Below are 25075 nucleotides of genomic sequence, written 5' to 3' on the forward strand. Positions count from 1 at the left end.
CAACACTAGGAGTGATACTGGTGCAGAAATTATCAGCCCGAGATGGGGGGCAGGGAGGACAGGTGCTAACTGAGCTACTTGAGATTGCCAAATATCTAACTGCTTCCTAAATTTGAGGCCAGGGTTTGCAAAAGAACTGCATTTTAGTTCAGGGAAGTGTGGGATGTTTGCTGCAAGTTAGTTTGAGACCCTACTAACTGAAAAGAACAGAGGAAACATTGAAAACAGTATGAGAGAGTGTTTTTTTTTCTTTCTTTCTTTTTTGTATATTTCCAAATGGAGAAATTGATTTCTTAGACTGTGGTCACATTTTTGGCAGCAGTACACATAAACCAAAACATAATAATATGTGTAAATGGTTATTTTCAGCTGAATCAGTTCTCTAATCTGGTTCATGGTGTGACCACAAAACAGCTGTCCTGAACAACAGAGGGGAACTCCATAAAGATAGGGAAGGAGTTGTGAAGTTGACACTGCCACTAAAGAAGCATCTATAAAACAATACTCTAGAAGTATGCATTTTAACATAATAAACTCTTTTTTAACTGCCATCTTGCTTGCATAATTCTTTTTAGGGAGCAAACAAATTATAAGCATTCCTTTCCCCAAAAACTGGTGATCCTCGAACAGTGATCTGGTTCCCATTCATGGTACAAAACATTTCAACAAAAAAAAGGAAATAGTCCTTGCAACTTCGTATCTTACAATAGGATATAATGGTTCCTTTCAAAGTTGTGAACATAGGAACTCGTAAAGGAAAGGAATCCCCCTGGTATTAGCAAGGACTTCTGTGGCATGTAGTAAGGTACTGAGGAGAGGGCCTGAAAATCAGGAACCTCCTTGAAATTGTGAGAAGCAGACTGAAAAAACAGTTATGTACCACTTTACATTTTTAGATCTGTGGCCAAATTAAATATCAAAAAAGTTGCCTATATTTTTTTATTGAAGCTAAAAAATTGGCACTTTTTTCATTCATTTGGTGCTGATGGTACTGACCTAAATACTGTTCCAGATCACATTCCTCTGATTTATAAGCAAAATTTATAACAAACGTAATGGTAGTAACTAACTATGAGTATCTGCTTTATTCTATCTAACTCCTGTATTTATTTTCAGCTACCCATGGAATCAGAAACACAAGTATCTTAATGGGATCTGTGTACTAAATATGACATTAACATTAGCATAAATGTCCATGTTAACAAAACGTTCTTTTGACAATATGGTTCTTAGCATAAAGCAACCACATTAGCGTGCACTGTATGCCTCTCTTCCACCACAACCTCTGTCTCAAATGTCAATGTAGGATATTTGATCAATGTTACTCGCATATTTTGACATGGGGGAGTGTGATGCTGCAAGAATAACAAGCACTCTTTACTGCTGGAGTAGTGGATGTTACTATCCCCGCAGAATGAAGGGAGACTGAAAATCTGCCGAATTAAATGATTGTAGGGTCAGGCGAAAAGAAAGGAAAAAGCATCCAACAGTAAAAGGTACCATTATCATCAATACAATCAGTTTACCAATTAATGTGTCTAGGGAAGTTATTGTCCTTCCTACTCATATGCATTATAGTCCTTTCCAACACATTGCTATTCTATATACTAATTACATGCAGAACAGACTGAAAAAATAGCCTAATCAGTTGTCATTATGCCTAAACAGGTTAACAGCTTCTGTTTATCTGTTAGTTTCCTGTAGCACACTGATCAGCTCTGTGCACTACTGTGAACAAATGCTATGCAAATCAGAATACAGAAGCTTTCAGAAATGCATGCTCTTTTTGAGTTTGATAAAGCTAGAGCTGTACATACCAATATTTAAAAACTGAAAAGCAAATTTAACACAATCTTAAAGGAAACAAGGGATAATCTGGGCATTTGAATTCAATTCTGTGTTTTACCACAGGCTTCCTGAATGATCTCAATAAAGTCCATAGTTTTTCTGCACCCCATTTTCCCTTATCTATAAAACAGGAATAGCATCAAGTCCCTACAAAACAGCAACACAGAAACTCTGTGGAATTATTACATTCAACTGCCTTAAGATAAGGAGGCACTATTGTTGTATTTAAGCAACCATGACTGTTGTTGAATGATCATTCCAAGCAAAAAATGATGTTTTAAAACCGTACGGTTCCCTAAGGTCAGAAATTTCCTCAGGTGTAAGACATTACCTCAGAGAGGGACAGTAGATCACTTGAGTGTTCCTCACCCACTCTAGCTCCAAGTCTGACTCCGTAACTACAGTAAAACTGACCTGATTTTGCACTGCATACAAGGAGGAATCACATGATGCATTCCATTAGCTCCACTCAGGAGAATACATCCTAACCAACTGCTGTGACTGTCTGACCACAGATTAAGATTAACAACTACTATCCCCTCTGCTGCTTCTACTATGTGTATGGTTTGGTCAAATCAGAAATATGTATCCCTAAATCACATCAGAAAATCTAACTTAATAACAGTCTGCTATTTAAACCATGCTCTTACCAATGTAGTTCTTTGACATTGCCACTTCTCTTATTTCAATGTGCACAGAACCTCTTGGAATTTGAATCACTTCCATATAGCCTGTAAAAGAAAGATAACCTTTTTCTTGTTATCTTAAACAGTATTAGTCATGAAACTAGCCACTAATAAATTATTTACAACTAAAAAACAGTAAGAAGTATGGAATTCAAATGTATTTGAATATTTTCGTTCATGTCATACAAAGAAATGTCTTTAAAGTTCAGACATTTGAATGTGGTAGAAAGAGTTTAATGTTAATTCAGAAATTCATTTTTGTAAATGATAATAAAGTTTTCAACAGTATATTACAAGTAACTAATATATAAAATGACCGTAAGATCATAGAATAATTCAGGTTGGAAAGGATCTCAAGACATTCGTTTAGACCAACTTCTTACTACTAGCTAGGAGGTAAGACCAGGTTTGACAACACCTTATAGTTGTATTGTGTTATAAGAAACTCCAAAGCTGGAAACTGTACAACCCTTCTGGGCAACCTGATCCACTCCTGGGAAAATGTTTTTCCTTCCATTGGCTCAGCACCTGTCCTGTTTTAATTTATAGACATAGTCTCTGCTCCTCCCACCACACGTCCACCACTGTGAACAGCCTGGCTCTGTTTTCACCATAACATCCTCATAGGTTTTGGAAGGGTGGTATCCTGCCCCCACAAGTCTTCTTTCTTCCAGGCTAAATAAGCCCAGTTCCCTCAACCTCTACTTACAGAGCAGTAAGTGCTCCAGCACCCACTAATCTTAGTGGCCCCCTCACTGAGCTGAACTAACTCCAGTGCATCAATCGTTTTCTTACATCCAGGACCACATGCAATATTAGTTGCAATAGATTTAATTAGATGGAGCAGATGCAGTAACATGGAGAATCACTGCAACACTAGTATTGTCTCTTCTGAGCTAAGTTTTCAACTAATTACCCTTATATATTTCCATACACATTTATTTTTTTAGTAACATGAGCATAAAAGACTCTTCTGGATCCTTTCTATTTTAAAATGTCATGTATAGTCATATACATGATTATAAATATCAGATTACACTAAAAAAAAAAAAAAGAACACCCACTTCTCCTTAAGTGCATTTAACATCATAAGAACTAAGTATTCAGTAACAAAATATATGACTGTTTTATAGAAATCCAAGCTAACATAGGAAAAGGAAACAACTAGGCAAAAGAAAGTAGTCCCAGTGTATGACTGCCAGCAATGCAATGCTGGAAATCAGTTGGAACACTGTTACTTGTTTAACAGCCACATAAATACAACAGAATGGACTTGTATGTGCATACCTCCTCTGGGCAATGAATCATTGAAGAAACCTTCAATTGCTTCACATGTACTCCCATCTCCTCCACAAACACGGCATCTATCTTCCTTAGCATCAGACCCCAAAATATTATCACAACCCACATGCTAAGAGAAGAAAAGAAAAAATATTTTAACAGTTTTCTTACACCTTTATCTTCATAGATTGTTGAAGTGTTTCACTCAAGTGTAAGATATTCAAATCTTCTTTTTATCTATTCTGTTTTCAATACCTGCTACTATTAAATGAGTTTTCACTTACAAGTGAAGAAAATCAAAAATCAAAACAAAATTTTGGCATACTAAAAACAAACTTTGGCTTACTGAAAACAGATTTTGGCTTAGTATTAAATCATGATTAATAAATATTTTCTATTTCTACTGTGACTTTCAGGTGGGGATCTCACAGCAATTTACAAACAGTGTAATTATTACAATTATTAATAAATGATTAGTGACCTTTTTCTTTAATATTACAAGGGCTAATTGTGTTAAATCTGCATCGCTTTTAGGGAAACATTAGCTGTAATTTTCTTAAATATTTATGTAGCATAAATATTATTTACAAAGGAATTTACAGCCTTATAAACTACTTATCTACTTGAGAAATCTATGTACAGTGAACAATGACCACCTGCATCTGACTAATTTATTCATCACTCTTAGAAACCTAATGCAAATATATACAGTCAGATACCTAAGAAACAGAACAAAAGCCAAACCAAACCAAACAAAACAAGAATGAACGCTGGACATTGGCATTTTTTTCTGGGATTTGTATAAAAAAGGAGGCAGCTGCATAGCTTGGTTTTAACTTGCAAACAGGTAATACATAGGTTGGAAGAGAAGTTAAAATACTGCAAGTAATTGAAAAAACAGTATTATTCTAACCACTTATAGTTCAATTTTGTAATTCACCAAGATGAAACGGGCCTGATTTTTATTACACAGCCCCCTCAGACTTGAGTTTTAGTCTGGTTATTAGTTTTAAAAGACTTCCCAAAAGTACTAGAATGTTCTTATTTATGAAGTACACCGGAATTCCACGGGTTATTTCTTGTACTTTTTTTGCTTAGATTACTAATGGTAAATCTCATCATATTATTCAATAAACATTAATCTTCAGCATTCAGTATAGCAAACCACTTAAGCCTTGAGTAAGCTTTAGGTATGTTAGTGGTTTCAGCGAAATCAGATGATTTTTTACCAGTCACCAACACTATTCAAATGTTTAGACTTAAGTACATAATCAAATGCTTTGCTAAACTGAAGCAGCAGTGTGATGAATATAACAAAAAATATGGCACAGACATCCAATTTTCTTCAAATTCATGTAATGCAGTTTATAAGAACCTTACAAGGTAACTACATTTTTAGTAAATGGCAAATACTACCACTTACACATACTTCCATAGAGTGACAGTGACAAATTTCTGTTTCAAGTTAATTAACAGCAGAATTGTTTCCAACAGGATGAACTATTTGTGGAGAAACAGATTAATATGTTTACATTTACTGTTTTTCTTCCAGAGTAGTGGAATGAAATTGGAATTGGAATCCAGGAATTGGAATGATGGAACAGGCCGTGGAATAGTACAAGGAATATGCTCATCTCCTGTTGCTTTTTCCACTGATAGTTTACACAGAAACCACAAAGCAAGATAAAAGATGGCAAAATGAAGAACTCTAATCTGCTTTAATGTCCGTGAGAAGCTAATTCAAATGATTTGTCTTATTTGGCCAAGTGCAAAGTGCTCCACCTGGGCCAGGACAATCCCGAACATGATTACAGGCTGGGCTAAGATTGGATTGAGAGCAGCCATGCAGAGAAGAACTTGCGGTACAGGCAAATGAAAAATTGGACTTGAACTGACAGTACGCACTTGCATCCCAGAAAAACAACTAAATCCAGGGCTGCATCAAAAGAATTGCAGCCAGCAAGTGGAGGGAGGTGATTCTCACCATCTGCTCTGCCCTCATGAGACCCCACCTGAAGTGATGCGTTCAGCTCTGGGGCCCCCAGCACAAAAAGTACATGGACCTACTAGAAGGAGTCCAGAGGAGGGCCACAAAGATGATCAAGGGGCTGGAGCACTTCTCCTATCAAGACAGGCTGAGAGAGCTGGTAATGTTTAGCCTGGAGAAAAGGTTCTGAAGACTCCTTATTGCAGCCCTTCAATACTTAAAAGGGCTTCTAAGAAAGATGGATAAAGACTTTATAAAAGGGCATGTAGATACAGGACAAGGGCTAATGGCTTTAAACTGGAAGAGGGTAGATTTAGATTAGATACAAGGAGGAAATCCTTCACTATGAAGGTGGTGAGGCACTGGAACAGGTTGGCCAAAGAAGTTGAAAAAGTCCCCTCCTTGGGAGTATTCAAGGTCAGGTAGGATGGGGCTTTGGTCAACCCAGTCTAGCAAAAAATGTTCCTGCTCATAGCAGGAGGGTTGGAACTAGATGATCTTTAAAGGTCCCTTCCAACTCGAATCATTCCATAATTCTATGATTATACGATACCTTTTTTTAGCTCTTTGTCTCTGACTCTTTCATTAAGAACTTTATCAACAATCCTGTTTCACATAAGTAACCATCAAATACCATAATTAAATGTGGGATATAACAGACAAAACAAAGTAATCTGTAAGTACTTTATAAAGCATTTGTAACCTTGCATTCTCCATTGATACAGATATCCAGTGAGTCAGCATTGCACTGAGTCCCATCTATTACTGCAGGAGCACGTTCAGTGTAAAAATTATAACCTTCGGCCAAGCAGTTTAATGCACATGGTTTAACCCCACCTGGACAATAAAACCAAAGAAAAAAAATAACATAATTATTGAAAAAATATTAATTAGTTAAGAATATATATGCATAAACAAATCTGAAATTTATAAAATTACCTCATACCTGACACGTAATATATATGCTTTATTTTGCTTTCTCTTATTGATTTTTCTACTTGACTCTTCTGTTTTGCAAAGAGGATTATTTCTTATAGTAAGATATGGCAAGGCTGGATGGCTACATAAGGATTCTATTATGTTAATACAACATGAATGATTATTGAACAATTAAAAAAAAGGATACTTCACCATTTGAGAAACACGAATAAGTAAAGAATGTAGAGTTAGAAGTATGTCAGAGTAAATTTCAAAAACAAGATCAGACTACTTCAATTAGCACTTCAGTCTTATTACTTGAAATACACTACAGCTCAGATCATGTGATCACAATGGTCACTTTTAGGCTTCTAATCTTAAAAAAAATCTATAAAAAATAAAAACACAAATGGGAAAATGGATTTACTCAGGGTTTAGAATAGGAAAAAAAATAATCAAAAGGCGAGTTAGAAACATTGAACAATGACAGAAACAACTAAATTTGATTAAACTGTCATACAGAGAAAAAGAAATTAAAATCCTCTTCCCTGCCTCAAAATATCCTTTTATTGCGTAGCGTAATTATTTATAACTCAACTTATTGAAGTAGCCTTAGATACTTTATGAATGCTTTTCTTTCTTTCTCCATTTCTCAGTATTCTCACCTTAACTAATGAAAATTTTATTGAGATGTTTATACTAAACTTGTCACTGTAGCATCAAAGTTACTTATAGATCATCTATGCATTCTCTAAGACCATCGCAACTGCAGATGGAAAGGGTTCCTTATTTTAAAGTGGAGTCCGTACAATGATGCTCACTCTCTTTCCATATTAAAAGAAAAAAAAAGGAATTGTCATGGCTCTTCTGTTACATTTTTCATAACTGACAAAAGGTTACCAAACTTAGCTCATCTTATCTTCATCAAAATTTTTCTATTTACACACACTACTTTTTGTATAACATTTAAACAGTTTTGAAGATTTCACTCACAAAATATTTTTGAAAAGCTACACATTACCTCCAGTGTAGGGTTTCCAGTTATAATACTTTCCCCGGAAAGGCATATTGTCAAAGTCTGCACATTGTTTTTCTCGAAAATCACGAGCTCCTGAAGGACATGGCTAAAATCATGCAGACAAAAAAAAAAAAAAAAGATTAATTTCTTCTGAATATCAACATAAAAATACCTGTATTACAAATAAAATCATCCAAGACACTAGGAGATGGTTCCCTGTTTTATCTTGTGGTTTTGATACTAACACTTGCTTTATAACTGACACATTTATTTTGCAACCTTCAGCTGGAACAAAGTAACTGAACTACTTTAAACAAAAACAGTTTCATATTTCCATAAAACCAATCAAAATCATGTCAAATTATGATTCATAATCAATCCATTAGCTACCTCCTTATAAACACACATAAAAAACAGATGAAAAAATAAAACCATTTTGATAAGAGCTCTAACCTTAGTTGTACTGTAATAAGCAGCTATACTGAGCTATGTTTTTAAGACATCGATAAAGAAATTAAAACACTTTCTAAAGAGCTGCAGATTATTATCACCATTTCTTACTTGCAGCTTTGACAAGAGGATTAAATTAAGGCTGAGAAAAAGGGTAGATATGCTTAGTTCTGATTCTAAGCAGTCTCCAAGTGTAATGACATAAAAAGTGCTTACATTTAAATTTTCACTATTTCACATTATTAGTTAAAAAACTGAAAAATAACTTTATTACTTGGAGTAATGATAGATGTAAGTGAAATTCATCTCAGGAAAGAATTTCCGGAGAAACTGAATTCCTAGCTATTTCCCAATTTTTTCATCAGCAAGTTCAAAATGACAGTTTTGAATATGCACAGAATTCAGATAGCACATTAAACATTACTATCAATGTTTAAGTAGCAGCTACAATTGCAAGTGTCATCAGACAAAGTATTTGAAATACAGATTAAAATCATTTTTAGACTGAAAGAGAAAAGAGATTGTTTGACAGAAATGAGAGTTGTGAATAAATATTACTATTTTATGAGCAACAGAAGAGTCCATTTCATGGCAGTTTTACTAGTCTTCCTATAAATATCTAAGCCAGTTAGCATGGTTCAGGAATCTGAAATGCATTCAAGTGAAAGGATCTGTATAAACATGCATGATAAAAATCTATTTAACAACGCAAATATTAACATAATAATTATAATTCTCAGTACACATGAATCACGTTCCTACCATAGCCATCCTATTGCACTATGATTCAGAAAATACATTCTTTTCCAGTTCTGAATTTAATGAAAATGCTGGATACTAGAGTCTTGCAATTTTAAATTTTCTGTATAAATCACTCCATTATCTCCTTCCAATTAAAAAATATATTTTTGAATATAAGGCATTTACTGGTAAAATAAGTTACTGCTGCTTCTTTAATTAAAGTCATTCAGATCACAATACTAATAACTGTGTGCAAATAAAATAAGAAGAAAAAAATATTTTTTAATTGGTTACACCAATTGTATTTGCCTCTTTGCATCTTATTCTCCAAGCAGCAGAAAGAAGTAACCTGACATACCTCAAAGGCTGTGACCAATCTCATTGATACTGGTCAATTCATCCTATTCTTCAGCCCCACATAGAATCATAGGATCAATCATAGAATCGTTAAGGTTGGAAAAGACCTCCAAGATCATCTGGACCAACCATCCCCCTACCACCAATGTCCCTAAGCACCATGTCCAACTTTTTCTTAAACAACCCCAAGGACAGTGACGCCACCACCTCCCTGGGCAACCCATTCCAATGCCTGACTACTTCTTCTGAGAAGAAATGTCTCCTCATTTCCAACCTCAGCCTCCTGTGGCCGTTCCCTCTAGTCCTATCACTAGTTATCTGTGAGAAGAGGTCGACCCCCAGCTCCCCACACCTTCCTTTCAGGGAGTTGCAGAGAGCAATGAGGTCTCCCCTGAGCCTCCTCTTCTCCAGACTAAACAACCCCAGTGCCCTCAGCCGCTCCCCATAGGACTTGTGTTCCAGGCCCTTCTCCAGCTTCGTAGCCCTTCTCTGGACATGCTCCAGGGCCTCGATGTCCTTCCTGTAGTGAGGGGCCCAAAACTGAACACACTACTCGAGGTGTGGCCTCACCAGAGCTGAGTACAGGGGGACGATCACCTCCCTGGTCATGCTGGCTACACTATTCCTGATACAAGCCAGGATGCCATTGGCGTTCTTGGGCACCTGGGCACACTGCCGGCTCATGTTCAGGTAAGCACTGACCAGCACTCCCAGATCCTTTTCCTCTGCACAGCTTTCCAGCAATCTCTGTCCCCAGCCTGTAACGCTGCATGGGGTTGTTGTGGCCAAAGTGCAGGACCCAGCACTTAGCCACGTTGAACCTCATCCCATTGGCCTTTGCCCATCAACCCATCCTGCCCAGGTCCCTCTGCAGGGCCTTCCCACCCTCCAGCAGATTGACACTTCCCCCCCAACTTGGTGTCATCTGCAAACTTACTGAGGGTGCACTCAATTCCCTCATCCAGATCATCAATAAAGATATTAAAGAGGATAGGCCCCAACACCAACCCCTGAGGAACACCACTGATGACCAGCTGGATTTCACTCAATTCACCACTACTCTCTGGACCCGGTCGTCTAGCCCATTTTTAACCCAGCATGCTAAGACACCAATTTGTATGGCTGCTATTTTACCTGTGTCCAAGTTAATTAAACTCCCCTGCAAAAGACACCATGAAATCCTTTTTCTGAATAACATTCTCATAATCTGATTTTTGAGATATAATCTTAGTTCTCTTGTTTAATGGTACTCTTGGATATATTTTGAGGCATCATCATCTTCATTAATAATCCAGATGATGGAGAAGAGTGCACTCTCAGCAAGTTTGCAGATGACAGAGAACTGGGAGAAGTGGCTAACAATAATTGAGGGTCACAATGGCATCCAGAGACACCTCAATAGGATGTTAAACGGACCCACAGAAACATCACAGAATTAAACAAAAGAGAAATGCAAAGTCCTGAACACAGGGAGGAATATCCTTATGCACTGGTAACATGCTGGGGGCCTCCCAGTTGGAAAGGAACTTTGCAGAAAAGGACCTGGGATGTAGAATGACTGCTGGTACTCAAGGAGATAATCACTGCAACTTTACTTAAGAGACACAATAGGAAGGTTACTGCAGGAGTAGTTGTCTTTTCATGATACTTCATAGGTCATCTTTGCCTGGACTACCAAGTATCTTTTGTTATCTTTATATCCATGACACAAATATGATAGTGACACGTTGTGTCGTTTCATACCCGATTCCTCTACACAGGAAGAATTTCAGGCACAGCATTATAAAAAGAAAAAGAAAAGTCTGAAAAAGCCTAAAATCACTGTAGTAGCTCAAGGCAACAAATAATGCAACTGTTATCAATTTGGATGACTTTCCTTCTAGGTTGCAGGTAATGAAACAGTAACAGAACAGGAGAAAAAGCTACTAGAGACATCTTATCAATGACCTGTGATAACAAAGAAGATTGAAAATGTCTTCAAGACAGATATTCTAGCCTGCTTTTGGCATACCTGGCACACTCCAGATCTTATTTAAATAAATGAGGTCATCCCTGAAGGGAGTCACTCACAGAAAGATCACTGTTGAAAAGACTAATGATGTCAAAGGCTTTCATATTGAACAGCGTATTTTTTATTGCATAACCTGCTTTTGTGCTTGTAGGAAAACTGGTTTTATTACACAGACTTACCTACTTTTAAAATAAGGGCTCTTTCAACTCAGACCTGCATTACCAGGTCACAAAGACAACAGCACTCATTTCTAATTCTAACTATTTTACTACCTGACATCACTGGATATAATTTAGCTAACATATATTGGTACCACTAGATGTTGTTAATCTTGTCTTAAAATGATGAGTTTAAAATGGGTAAGAATGCAACTGGAGATTTCAACCATCAGAGAAAGTACTGCAGATAGGGGTGTGACAATGTTCCTGGTTTCTTAACATTCTGTCTGGTTTCGGTAGTCCTGCAGATTTAATTGTGGCTTCCTTTACTTCAAGTACAGTTAAATTAATTTTTAAAAATAATATATCAATGATATCAAAGCTTTTCTATAACCCAGCGTATTTCTCTGCAAAAATGCTATTCCATCATTCCATTGACAGATTTGATGACCTTTGCTACGTCTTCTCAGTGAATACTGACAAGTGTCCTTATCTCAGGATCTTGCTCTTCATCTGAATCATTACTTATAATGCTCTGAATCATTAGTTGAGTCCAGCTTTCAGGTGGATTCAGTAAAAGGGCTGCCATTTTGCAGACTGCAGTCACCAAATGATAGCCCAAAACATACAACATTCTGTAGTCTGAAGGAAAAAAAATGCAATTTACACTTAAATTTATTTATATCGCATTACTTTATTTCCTATATTTTTGAGTACGTAACTACCACCCGAGAGGAAGTAAAAATAAAGATGATGTCCTCAAGAAATGCATTCAAAATAATAGGAATAGTAATGCAAACAGGTTACTGCAAGATAAGCTACAATATACATTTACAAGATTTCAGCTTTTGGGCACTATCTCTCTGCGTAGGTGCTCTTCACCCAGAATAATTGTGCAGTAACTGCTTCACTTTAGTGGGTAAGATATTTCACATTTTTCATGGAATTTTTCAGGACTACAGACTGCTTGTGTTTCCAGACATTCTTATAGGAGACTGCAGTTCATAAGACAAGAATCTAACAAATGTAAAAGAACTTACAATCGGGTCTGAAGAAGGTTCTGAGAAGATGGTGAAACATTTAAAATTTTGAGTCAAAAAAGTACCCACTTTAAGAAGAACATCAAAGTTTTTTAAGACCAAAGCAAGAACAGTTTAACGATTGTTAACAAGTCACTGAACGAACACTGACGCAACACCAAACATCTTATCTTACAGAAATCTGTTTTTCTTGGAACTTGAAGTCAGGCAGACTTCAGTAATTGACTAGGCTTCCTATTAACAAAAGGCCAGAAGGGTGATAGTTGAAACTCAGATACTGTTCCAAGATGTAACTCCTCATATGGATAGATTTTATATATAATAGGCTTGAAAATATTAAATTTATGAAAGCAATGAACAGTAGCCGTGAATGAATATATGCATAAAGGAAGGAAGCAACAAGAGTCCTTTGCCTAAGAGAAAAGGTTGAAGAACTTAAATCTTTTAAAGGTATGTATACATTTATACTTTTACGTAAATAAACCATTTACAAAACCTGTAAACAAAACATGTTACTGTATTTTAAAAATAAGGAGCCTTTTACAGTCCTACATGTGTATCAGATTAAGTTTCACATCCTAGATATATGTTAAACCAGACAACAAGTTACTTTAACTAAGGTATTGTGTCTTGCAATTTCATAGGTTTGTTATTTCCTAATTTATATAAATAAATAACTAAATATTTGTTTCCAACTAAAGTAAGAGGTGCTGTGGTTGGTGGTAGAAAATATGTTTCTGATGAATGTGTTCTTTCTACCACCTTTTGTTCCCAGAACTCATTAGTTAATGTTCTTTTCTGCTGATCTCAATGTTTCCATTAGCAGATGCCTTTCGAATTAAGAAGTCATATATGGCTTTGGAAGTCTTTGATGAGAAATATGCCTAGTAGGAGTGTGTGCACTGTTTCCAAAGAATGAAAATGGTCAAAAGAAAGGGCAACAGAACTAACTCTTCACTGAAAGAAAAATGAAGTCAAAATGAGGGTGTGTTTTTTTTGTTGTATATGAATAGTAGGAGCTTTAGGGAGTGTTACATCTAAAATTACAGATGGGCAATGAATGTTGACACTGCAAAAAATTCAAGAGAAAAGATGTACAAACAACACATTTTTCATAAAAACGACAGATTTGCATGCTCTTACTGCTTACATTAATCAAACATACCATTCCTTTAAAAATGTCAAGCACTAAGGACTGCAATAAATCTTGAAACAAAATCTACTAGTCTCAGCAATTCTTAGCTATTTAGAACCCTAAATATTACTATAAAAGAAATGGACTACAATCGTCAAAACCATTACAACAGTAAATTTAAACTTCTGGAAGTCATAGTACATTTATGCACTGAAAAAAACATACCCCACTGAAAAAAGATTTTAAAAAATTATTCACAGTCAAATTGTAAGAATGGCGTTTGTAAATAGCCTGGCCCAATTCTGTTATTGTTCAAGATTTGTTTTTCAAAGCTTCCTTTCCAAATCCTTGTATAAATGATTGAAATCTGACTACAAGAAGGGAATAAACAGTTTGGAATAAAGGACTATAATTTTAGAAGGTTTAGGTAACTTGAAGCAGTGGTTTGAAATAAGGCAATGGATGCAAATTGCTATACTTGGGTAGGACCAATCAACTGTACAAGCACAATCTGAGGAATGACCTCCTAAACTGCAACACCTTAGAAAGGGATTTATTTGGGTGCTATGGATCAATACATGCAGAATAAATGTCAGTTTTCAGGCATGAACACAATACTATAATTTATAAACAGAATCTCATCACTAAGATGACATACTTAGTTCTAGGTTGTACCTAGTTTTGACTGGAACTAGAAACCTGTGCATAGGTTTGGGTACCACACTTCAGGAAGATGTGCACTACTGGGATGACAAAGATGATTAACAGAGACACTGTTTGGTGTAAAGAAGACTTAGAGGAGATGACAGTGGTCTTCAAACACAGGAAAGGCTGCCACAGAGGCAGTATGACCAGCTATCTTCTAAATTGCACTTTGGACAGAGTAAGAGCCTTAAAGGATGGGGAAAACATGGTACATTTTAGAAAAATGGTTCTGAAAGTAAAGATCCTAGTGATATCTCCCTGACTAGTGATAGTTCAAAACAGGTCTGACAACTACTTAACCATCAGTTGAGAATGGACTAATTACAGTTGGTTTTGATTTTGTCTTTGAACCAGGGAACAGCCTAACTGGTCTTCTCAGGTATTTTCCAGATGTTCCTTCTGTGACCTTTTGAGCTTCCTCAGTAATAAGCAAGAAGCATATGGAGATAAGGAAGGCAAAGCAGATTTGGAAGAAAACTGTCTGAAAAGTATCTGACAATATGAAATAAAAAATGACAAGAATAAAAGAAATCCTAGCAGCATTTCAACAATATCACTAGGTATGATTTATTTATTTATTTATTAAAAAAAAAAAAAAAACATTTAAAAATTGTTGCTTATTTGTGAGGTAGCAGAATAATGTATTATCTATTTTTTCTTGTGTAGTAGTTACTGTAGCAAATGCTAACAAATGCCTCCTGGAGATAAATACTTTAAATAAGAATACCTGGAGAACTAGCCCTCAAGAGTTCTGAAAGAGGTAAGGGAGAAGGTCTCCAGTTTGTCAATGTGAATTTTTAAACAAAACTTAGACTATGCATACAAACTGAAACAGTGATAGATAAAAAGAGGAGTATTTGAAAAGGGCAAATAGAACACAGTTTGCCTGATATCAATTCAAAATAATCAGAGAAGTTGGTAGTGACTTAACTGATAGAAGAAAGATAACTGAGAACACAAGAACACTTTTTATCTACATTATACAACTTCCTGGTGAAAATAAAAGAATACTGAAATATGATTAGATCTGTATAAACCACTTAACTGGTAGTGCACTACACCCTGACTAAAAATAAATAAATAAATAAATAAACTATTTCGGCAGAGCATCCAACAAATTTACTAAATATTGACTGTCAACTTCCAAGTGACAGACTTCAATAAGGAATCATCACTTGGTGAATTCAATTCACAGGTGAAGTTTCTATCAACTGTAAATATGAGAAACATGTTAAATATTACTCATCATTTTCATTTTTGCATTGGAACCATAAATAAAATTATCACTTAGAATGTTTCCCAATTACACGAGGACTAGTTGAACGAAAAATAAGATGATGGTCAATTGATTACAGAGTATCATCTGGCAAGCTGGATTCATTCAAATGAAAAATTCACAAAGAAAACAAACACAAAAATAAATCTACTGAGAAAGTAAGATGGTCAGGTTTTCAGAATGGTGCTCTGTAATATGGAAGGCAGTGTGATTGAAGTTCTACAGCTCATAACAGACAAGTAGCTCAGCAGTTTCTCTTACAACACTGTGGCAAAAAGGCCTAACGACACGTCTTGGCTGCATGAACAGAGCGGCTGTGATTTGAAGTAGGGAACTGATTTTGAATCTGGAAATTTTTAATGCTGTTGAACAATGAGAATAACCCTCAAAGAGAACTTTGCAGAAATAGCACATGATAATTAATAGCGATCATAAAAACAAGGTACTTTCAAGGAACTAGAACAAGAACTATTGTATTTTTTTTCCTGATGTATATCAAAAGATGAACAGGTGAAATAACACCATTAATGTAGACAGACTCTTCCACTGTTACAAACTTTCTTGTTTTAAGAAAATTAAGATGCATTTGGAGCTAAAAAAAATGGAAGCCTGCTTTTGTTTGTATTACTACTAACTTGGAAACTTACTACTTCACTGGTTTATTGTTATTTACTTCTTTCTGGTTCATTTTTTAACTTCCTTGGATTTATAACTTTTGCTCGTGATTTGATTTTAAACATTTATACAGTGCTCCACGCCCACAGTGGCACATCATTACTTGATGGACTCAGCTCTAAAATGAAACTGCATGCATGATCATGCTGGTAACACATGAACCAGTGCATACCTCATGGCAAAGCAATGCACTTAAAGCACACCAGAAGAAACACATTTTCACAAAATGTCAAAGAGGACTGCGTAACATATTACCACTGGAACTTATGAAGGTATAAAAAGGGGATGCGGGTTTAGAAGTGGAGGAATGGTGGAGGTTAAAAAAGGTAAAGATAAAATGTGGAGTTCAAGAAATTTTTCAACACCCAGCTTCCGGAAACTCTTAGGTATACCATGGAAATGGTATAACCTAACACTAACTGACCTAACACTAACAAGTCCTCCACTAAACCATATCACTAAGCTCTACATCTAAACGTCTCTTAAAAACCTCCAGGGATGGTGACTCAACCACTTCCCTGGGCAGCCTATTCCAATGCCTAACAACCCTTTCAGTAAAGAAGTTCTTCCTAATATCCAACCTAAACCTCTCCTGCCGCAACTTTAGCCCATTCCCCCTCGTCCTGTCACCAGGCACGTGGGAGAACAGACCAACCCGTACCTCGCTACAGCCTCCTTTAAGGTACCTGTAGAGAGCGATAAGGTCGCCCCTGAGCCTCCTCTTCTCCAGACTGAACAATCCCAGCTTCTTCAGCCGCTCCTCGTAAGACTTGTTCTCCAGACCCCTCACCAGCTTCATTGCCCTTCTCTGGACTCTCTCGAGCACCTCGACGTCCTTCTTGTAGCGAGGGGCCCAAAACTGAACACAGTACTCGAGGTGCGGCCTCACCAGAGCAGAGTTCAAGGGGACAATCACTTCCCTAGACCTGCTGGCCACCCTGCTTCTTATACAAGCCAGGATGCTGTTGGCCTTCTTGGCCACCTGAGCACACTGCTGCCTCATATTCAGCCAACTATCAACCAGTACTCCCAGGTCCTTCTCTGCCAGGCAGCTTTCCAACCACTCATCTCCCAGCCTGTAGCGCTGCTTGGGGTTGTTGTGCCCCAGGTGCAGGACCCGGCACTTGGCATTGTTGTACTTCATACAGTTGGCCTCAGCCCATCGGTCCAGCCTATCCAGGTCATCCTGCAGAGCCTTCCTACCCTTGAGCAGATCGACACACACACCTAACTTGGTGTCGTCTGCAAACTTACTGAGGGTGCACTCAATCCCCTCATCCAGATCATCGATAAAGATATTGAAGAGGACTGGCCCCAGTACTGAGCCCTGGGGGACTTCACTAGTAACCGGCCTCCAACTGGATTTGACTTCATTCACCACAACTCTCTGGGCCCGGCTATCCAGCCAGTTTCCAACCCAATGAAGCATACACCAGTCCAAGCCACAAGCAGCCAGTTTCTTGAGGAGAATATTGTGGGAAACGGTGTCAAAAGCCTTACTGATGTCAAGGTAGACCACATCCACAGCCTTTCCCTCATCCACTAAGCGTGTCACTTGGTCATAGAAGGAGATCAGGTTCGTCAAGCAGGACCTGCCCTTCATAAACCCATGCTGACTGGGCCTGATCGCCTGCTTGCCCTGCAAGTGCTGCGTGATGACACTCAAGATAATCTGCTCCATGAGCTTCCCTGGCACTGAGGTCAAACTAACAGGCCTATAGTTTCCCGGGTCTACCCTCCGACCCTTCTTGTAGATGGGTGTCGTATTTGCTAGCCGCCAGTCAGCTGGGACCTCCCCTGATAGCCAGGGCTGCTGATAAATGATGGAAAGCGGCTTGGCCAGCTCCTCCGCCAGTTCTCTCAGCACCCTCGGGTGGATCCCATCCGGCCCCATCGACTTGCGTACATCCAAGTGCTGTAGCAGGTCGCCAACCATTTCCGCGTGTATAGTGAGGGCCACATCCTGCTCCCCATCCCCTTCCACCAGCTCAGGGTACAGGGTACCAGAGAACAACTGGTTTTGCCGCTAAAGACTGAGGCAAAGAAGGCATTAAGCACCTCAGCTTTTTCCTCATCCCTTGTAACTAAGTTTCCCCCTGCATCCAGTAAAGGATGGAGATTCTCCTTAGTACTCCTTTTGGTGTTGATGTATTTGTAAAAACATTTTTTGTTATCTTTAACAGCAGTAGCCAGATTTAGCTCCAGATGAGCTTTGGCTCTTCTAATTTTGTCCCTGCACAGCCTCGCAACAGCCTTATAGTCCTCGTGAGTGGCCCACCCTCTTTTCCAAAGATCATAAACCCTCTTTTTTCTCCTGAGCTCGAACCACAATTCTCTGTTCAGCCAGGCCGGTCTTCTTCTGTGCCGGCTCATCTTTGGGCACATGGGAACAGACCCCTCCTGAGCCATTAAGATTTCCTTCTTGAAGAGTGCCCAGATCCTGGACTCCTCTGTCCTTCAGAACCACCTCCCAAGGGACTCTGCCAACCAGTGTCCTGAGCAGCTCAAAGTCCTCCGGAAGTCCAAGACAGAGGTTTTACTGGTCCCCTTCCTGGCTTCGCCAAGAACAGAGAATTCTACCATTTCGTGGTCACTCTGCCCAAGACAGCTCCCAACCACCACATCTCCCACCATTCCATCACTGTTTGTGAACAGAAGGTCTAGCAGGGCACCTCCCCTGGTAGGCTCTCTAACCAGCTGCGTCAGGAAGCTATCTTCCACGCTCTTCAGAAACCTTCTTAGACTGCTTTCTCTGGGCTGTGTTGTGCTTCCAGGATATATTTCATGGAATCATAGAATCATTAAGGTTGGAAAAGACCGCCAAGATCATATGGTCCAACCATTCACCTACCACCAATGTCACCCACTAAACCATGCCCCTAAGCATCACGTCCAACCTTTACTTAAACACCCCCAGAGACGGTGATGCCACCACCCCTCTGGGCAACCCATTCCAATGCCTGACTGCTCTTGCTGAGAAGAAATTTCTCCTAATTTCCAACCTGAAAGTTAGGTTGAAAATTTAGCAGAACATGTAGGGTGCCTGCTGTATAAAGGTGCCCAACACACTACACACCCATAAAATGCATTATTTACAGCTTTTTTGTGCCAGGAAAAAAAAAGCTATTTTTTAAATTGCATTATTTAGCATAATTTATTGTTTAAATAGCTAAAAATGCTATTTAATCTATTGCTGATAAAATGAAAACAGACAAGTTGTTTCTACAGTGGAACTAAGTTCACTTACATCAGTATTGCAGGAGCGATACCGCTTCCTTTCTCCAAGACAGTATTTACCTCCACCTGAAGGCCTGGAAAAATATTTTTTATGAGTTAGTGTATGTTTCAGTATAAACATAAGTTCATGAGATATACGTTACTAAGATAAATATTGTTACATAACATAAAAACAAAAGCACATGGAAGTTTTAAGGTGAGATTTTACAGTATTTTCTTTAATATGAATTGTGGTATTGACTTGAACTCCAGCAGATAGAAAACAGCACTGGGTATTTTAAAGTCTTCATACATAATATTCATCTTGTTTGCACAGATTTCAAGCAATACAGTGTAAATGTATTTTGAACATATTAAAAAGGTATTGCTTTTAATTATTTGATTGCTTTGTAAAACCAGAATGAAAGATGTGTAAACAACCTAGACGATACATTTTTTTAATCTGCTCATATTACACTTTAAAACATAACAAAATGATGAAACTGCCTGCTAAATACTGGAGTCAGCAACAAAAACTGCTTCTTCAGGAATCTGATTATGATTTGAATTAAGTAGTACTAAATCTAAAGAAACTCCAGAGCAAGAAGGTTTCTATTAGTGTAATTAAGACACTGGCACTTAAATTCCCAGATTGTTCAGGAACATTAGCTACCTCCCACTGAGGTAAAATAATGAATTAATATTGACGTAAGTGGAAGATTAATCAAACATCAGATCTTTGGCTCGTAACAAGAAAGCAAAAAGGAAAAACACTGGCTGTTTTACGATAAAGAAAAAGAAGAATTTACAGTTAGCAAAAAAGTAAATCAATAATGTTTTTCGTGGTACAGGCATTTATCCACGCAGCCCTATCCTAGAAATACTCATCTTAATTAATGAAACAAAGGGAATTTTTTCCTAATGCAAACATGGAAAAAAAAATCACATTCTTGCTACACTGTTAAACATATAAGATATAATTATCCTTCAACATACCAACTGATATACACGGAGACAGGAGTAGTAAAAAAAAATCTCACTAAATTTATTGTGCTTCGAGCAAACATTTCGCTAATGTTTTTACACAGTGCTGTGAAAAAAATAATGTGCTTAATTTATTTTTTTTCAGTAACATAGCCTGACATGTAATCTACATTAGTACACATAATTTTTACTTTTGAATCTATTCAATTAGTAGTGGCATTTCCCCGAATTGATTGATTGTAATTGCTAAAGACAAAAAGTGAACAGACTACCTTAAACAGCAGTAATGTCACATCATGGTGTCTGTCTTGCAAACAACAGCGGAAAGCTGAAATACAGCTTGGCTTGCAAAACTTGAATACAAGCAACAGGAAACTTCAGTGTACAGAGAGGAGAAGATGAAAAAGGAATGACAGAAGTCACAGAATGGATTTTCATGAAAGAAGCTTGATGTTTTCTAGAAAAAGTGTTCTTAAGAACTAGTAATGGTGATGGAAGCAGAGCTTATGAGTCGTGACAAGAGCAAAATATGGAGTCATAAAACTACCCTCTGACAGAGAGCTATAGCTGTGATGAGGTAACCCAAACAAAGCAAGCAGCAGCAGAAAGAAACAGTGGTTCATTCAGCTGAGAACAGCAATGGAAATAAGTAAGCATTCCTCCTCTGAGAAGCACTAGACAGAGGGAAGAGCACTTACCTGACAGATCTTCTCTGGAACGCTGCTCAGGACATTGGGAAGCAGACAGAGGCTACCAGACACATAGAATAGACCAAGCTGTAGTGGAGGAGCTGGCCCCTCTTGAGAGAGAGTAGATGGACCAATAGGGAGTGGTGGCAGGGAGAGAAGTAACTCAATTGTTTTAAGAATCAGTGGGAAGTCACAATTAAGTGTTAAATGTGACAGAATATAAATGTATGCTCAGTAATATTACTGATTACATGTGTGTTTATATGTAAATTGTTGAACGCAAAATCTTGAAAATAGTGTTGCTTTTTTAATAAATGACTGGCAGTGGTTATATCCTAGACTAGAATGACAGATACGAATAAATGATAAAGAAATCTAAATCATAATTCAAATATATTTTGCATAAAAAGAAGTTTCAGAAATAAAACTGTACTAGTTACTAATAAATATAAATCCAGCATTTTTTACAGTATATATATAATAGATAAATTAAAAACTGTTAAAAGTATGTCTAGTGAGCTTCTCCTGTTAACTGTTTCTGTGTGCAATTTTGAAGACAAATTCTGGCAAACTAGCAAAACATTTTTAAAGAAAACATATGAAACCAGTTTTGAATAAATTCCAACTGTGTCTTTTTGTTGGCTCCAGCTTACTTTAGCTACTTACGCTGGACTGTCACAGTGCCTTATAGATGAGGAGACTCCGCCACCACAGGTCCTGCTGCATTCTCCCCATATTGACCATGGACCCCAACCTCCATCTATGCTCTGGGGCCAAGTGCCAAAAGGTACACACTCTCCCTGATAACACCACTGAAAGATTTCACACACAAACAAAACAAACAAACAACAACAACAACAACAACAATAATAATAATAATAATAATAGTAATAATAATAATAATAAGCTTACAGGCTGACAGTTATCAGGGCAGAAAAACATAAGTGTCAGGCAATGACCAATTATAAGCATTAGCATTCTCCATACAGATAACAACACTAATATTTTACTTTTTTTAGCCATGTTTAGACATTGGTGAAGGTGTGTGTGATTTGTTAATTGACTTCACTAAGCCCTGAATTATAAGTCTCTAACACACACCAGAAGTTTAAGCAAACTGAAAATGAAGACTTTCTTATTTCCTCATACATCCTCCCTAATGTTTCACATTAAAGGAACCACAAGTTACATTCTTTTCAAACACTATGATCCACTTCTAAACAAAATGCCTTCCACTTAGGATTCACGTAGTAGCAAATTTTCATTATGCAAAATGAAAAATTCCCCCCATCGTATTTTTAAGACGGTTTTTCTTTGCAAACCCTGAACCTTTTCAATATTGCTACTTACATTGGACATAAAAAATGTCAGACAATTTAAACAAATTGGTATTTTAAAATTAAATTCATCATTTCCTATATCAGCAACTTTTTTTAAACAATTTGGGAAATAACCTAAGAGCTTACAGTTTGATCCACATGCTGGTGTATCACTGAAAGTCTAGAACAGTTATGTAAATTATTCCTGCCATCACTGTGTTGGGCAACAGAATAAAGCATGGCCTCAGGTTTACTGTGTCCTAAATTTGCACATTTCAGTTCCAAAAGGTGAGTATCTGTCGCTTAACTGCCTTCAAGTCCCATAACAGACACAATACTAACCCCCCCCTTTCAAGAAAAACAAGCAAACAAACAGATACCAACCAGATACCGATTTTGCTGTATCCAAAATCAGCCTATGAATTCGACAAAATTCACTGAGACATACACAGAAAACATGGTGAGACAGCCCATAAGCACTATAGTAAGACTGGGTGAGGAGTTTATATTAACTAGTTCAGAAAAAAAAGAAAAAAAAGTTTTTTTCTGAGTCCTAAGCCTCACCCTAAAGTGTCAGTCCCAGCAATGCTGGGACAAACACAAAAGAGCAAATGCAGCCATTGACAATGATCTGAATTTCTCTCAATTTTTATGAAAGCAACTGACAAGATAATTTAACCTTCAGTCACTATTCAGAAAAAAAAATAATAGAAGTTTGATATAAACAAGGATTATGCACAGTGATACTCGATTAAAATTTCATATTAGTTCCTAACTAGAAATTTCATGTTGAATACAAAGGTACTTTGATTGTCAAGCACGTCAAAGATTCTGTGATTGTAGCTACAGAGAATGAACATTAAAAAAATATATGTAGCTTATCATCAGCAAATACACCTAGATACAAAGTAGTTTTGCATAAAAAAATATGCTACCATTTAACCTTAACAAGTGAAGTCTCTAGCATCATTTTTCTATCATCCTTGTTTCTTATCTTAGCACATTTTTATTCCCCATGACCTCTTTTTTCTCTGTATGTGCAGTACCTGAACTTATTTTAAAACACTGCTGTTATTATCCAGCACATTTCTGTTTATAAAACTCATCCTCTATTAGTTGGAGAAACAAAAAACCAGCACTCATACACCTACAAGTGTATAAGGTGGGTTATCTTAAACCTCGAGCTCAAAATGCATTGCCTTTTCTACCAGGTCTGGTTGGGGCAGTTTTCTTCATCTCAGCCCAAGTGGTGCTGTGTTTTAGATCTGTGACCAAACAGAACTGATAACACACCACTCTTAGCTGAACTGTGCCTGCACAGCCTCAAGGCTTTCTCTGTTTCTCACTTTGCCCCTCCAATGAGCAGTCTGGGGATGGGCAAGAGGCTAGAAGGGGACAGAGCCAGCAAAGCTGACCTGAACTGGCAAAAGGATACCCCATGCCCCAGAACATCTTGCTCAACAATAAAACTGGCATCATGCTCAGCAAACACACTGTGGAGGGGAGTCTTTCCAAGCAAGTTGTTGCATAGAGACTGGCTGGGCATTGGTCTGCTGGTAGGAGGTGGTGAGTGATTGACTGCCTTTGCATCACTTGTGGTTGTTCGTTTTTTCCCGTTTTTATTTTTTTTCCCTGTACTTATTAAAATGCCTCCATCTAGACAGATGAATTTTTCTCGGTTTTGCCTTTGCCTTTCTGATTCTGTCCTCCATCTTGCTGTGGGGCACTAAGAAAGAAACTGGGTGGGGACTTAGCTGTCAGCGGGGGTCAACCCACCACGTTTCTTAGGGAAAAAAAAAAAAAAAAAAGAACGCAAGGTTTCATGGAGCTCTTCTGAGCAAAAGATAGTTAATCCTTCCTACAGTTCTAAATTTACAACTCAGAGGTTTCTGATAATATCAAACATCTACTTTCAGCTAGTATAGCTGTATCCATATGGCAGTATTTCCAATACCTCTAATGGTACAATTATGATGGAGAATAAAGTGAATTTATGTGAATTATGTATGAAGAATTAGAATTTTCTGGTTTTCTCATTATAGTGATAAACTAAGTGATAATTATTTCATTTATTAAAGACAATGATCACCTGGTTGCATTCTATGACAGAGGCCACAGCAGTACATGAGTAATTATGTAACGCTAAAGTCAACTGCTAAAAATTAAAATGCTTCTGAGAGTAAAAATGTATGCTAATAAATTAGATTAATAAATACGTTGTAGAAATATTACATATCAAAATCAAGATTCGTAAATGAAAAACACAATTAAACACAAACTAATACCATCTATGTATGAACAGAACATGCAACCAAACCTCTGTGGTGTTATGACTGTACATAATATGCAGGTGCATTTCACCTGCTTTATTCTTCCAAACTTGTATAAAATCCCTGTACTCTGTAATGTCCTCTGCCAACCAGACATTTCTTTCTTCCATATTCCCATTTTCCCCTATAAAAACTCCTTCAATGCTGTTTTTCCTCCTCTACTGAAGCTAAATATGAACACTTACTGTCCACTTTGGTGTATCTTTTTAATTTTCTAGTCCATATTTATCTTTACCAGAGGCAAGTGATGC

At 37.3% G+C, this 25075-nt stretch overlaps 1 protein-coding gene across 9 annotated transcripts in view; it reads right to left on the reverse strand.

Annotated features, from left to right (window-relative positions):
• Window positions 1-25075, reverse strand: part of ADAMTS6 (ADAM metallopeptidase with thrombospondin type 1 motif 6) — a 160378-nt gene that overhangs the window by 38135 nt on the left and 97168 nt on the right. For all 9 annotated transcript variants that reach the window (XM_013180568.3, XM_048079505.2, XM_048079500.2 and 6 more), the window contains 6 exons: window positions 21842-21987; window positions 19534-19597; window positions 7742-7844; window positions 6506-6639; window positions 3822-3945; window positions 2499-2579 (listed from right to left, as the gene is read on the reverse strand). In XM_013180568.3, the coding sequence (XP_013036022.1) occupies window positions 2499-2579; window positions 3822-3945; window positions 6506-6639; window positions 7742-7844; window positions 19534-19597; window positions 21842-21987 (652 nt within the window). The remainder of the gene's footprint in view (window positions 1-2498; window positions 2580-3821; window positions 3946-6505; window positions 6640-7741; window positions 7845-19533; window positions 19598-21841; window positions 21988-25075) is intronic.

Source organism: Anser cygnoides, chromosome Z (assembly GCF_040182565.1).
Source record: "Anser cygnoides isolate HZ-2024a breed goose chromosome Z, Taihu_goose_T2T_genome, whole genome shotgun sequence".
NCBI classification, from domain to species: Eukaryota; Metazoa; Chordata; class Aves; order Anseriformes; family Anatidae; genus Anser; species Anser cygnoides.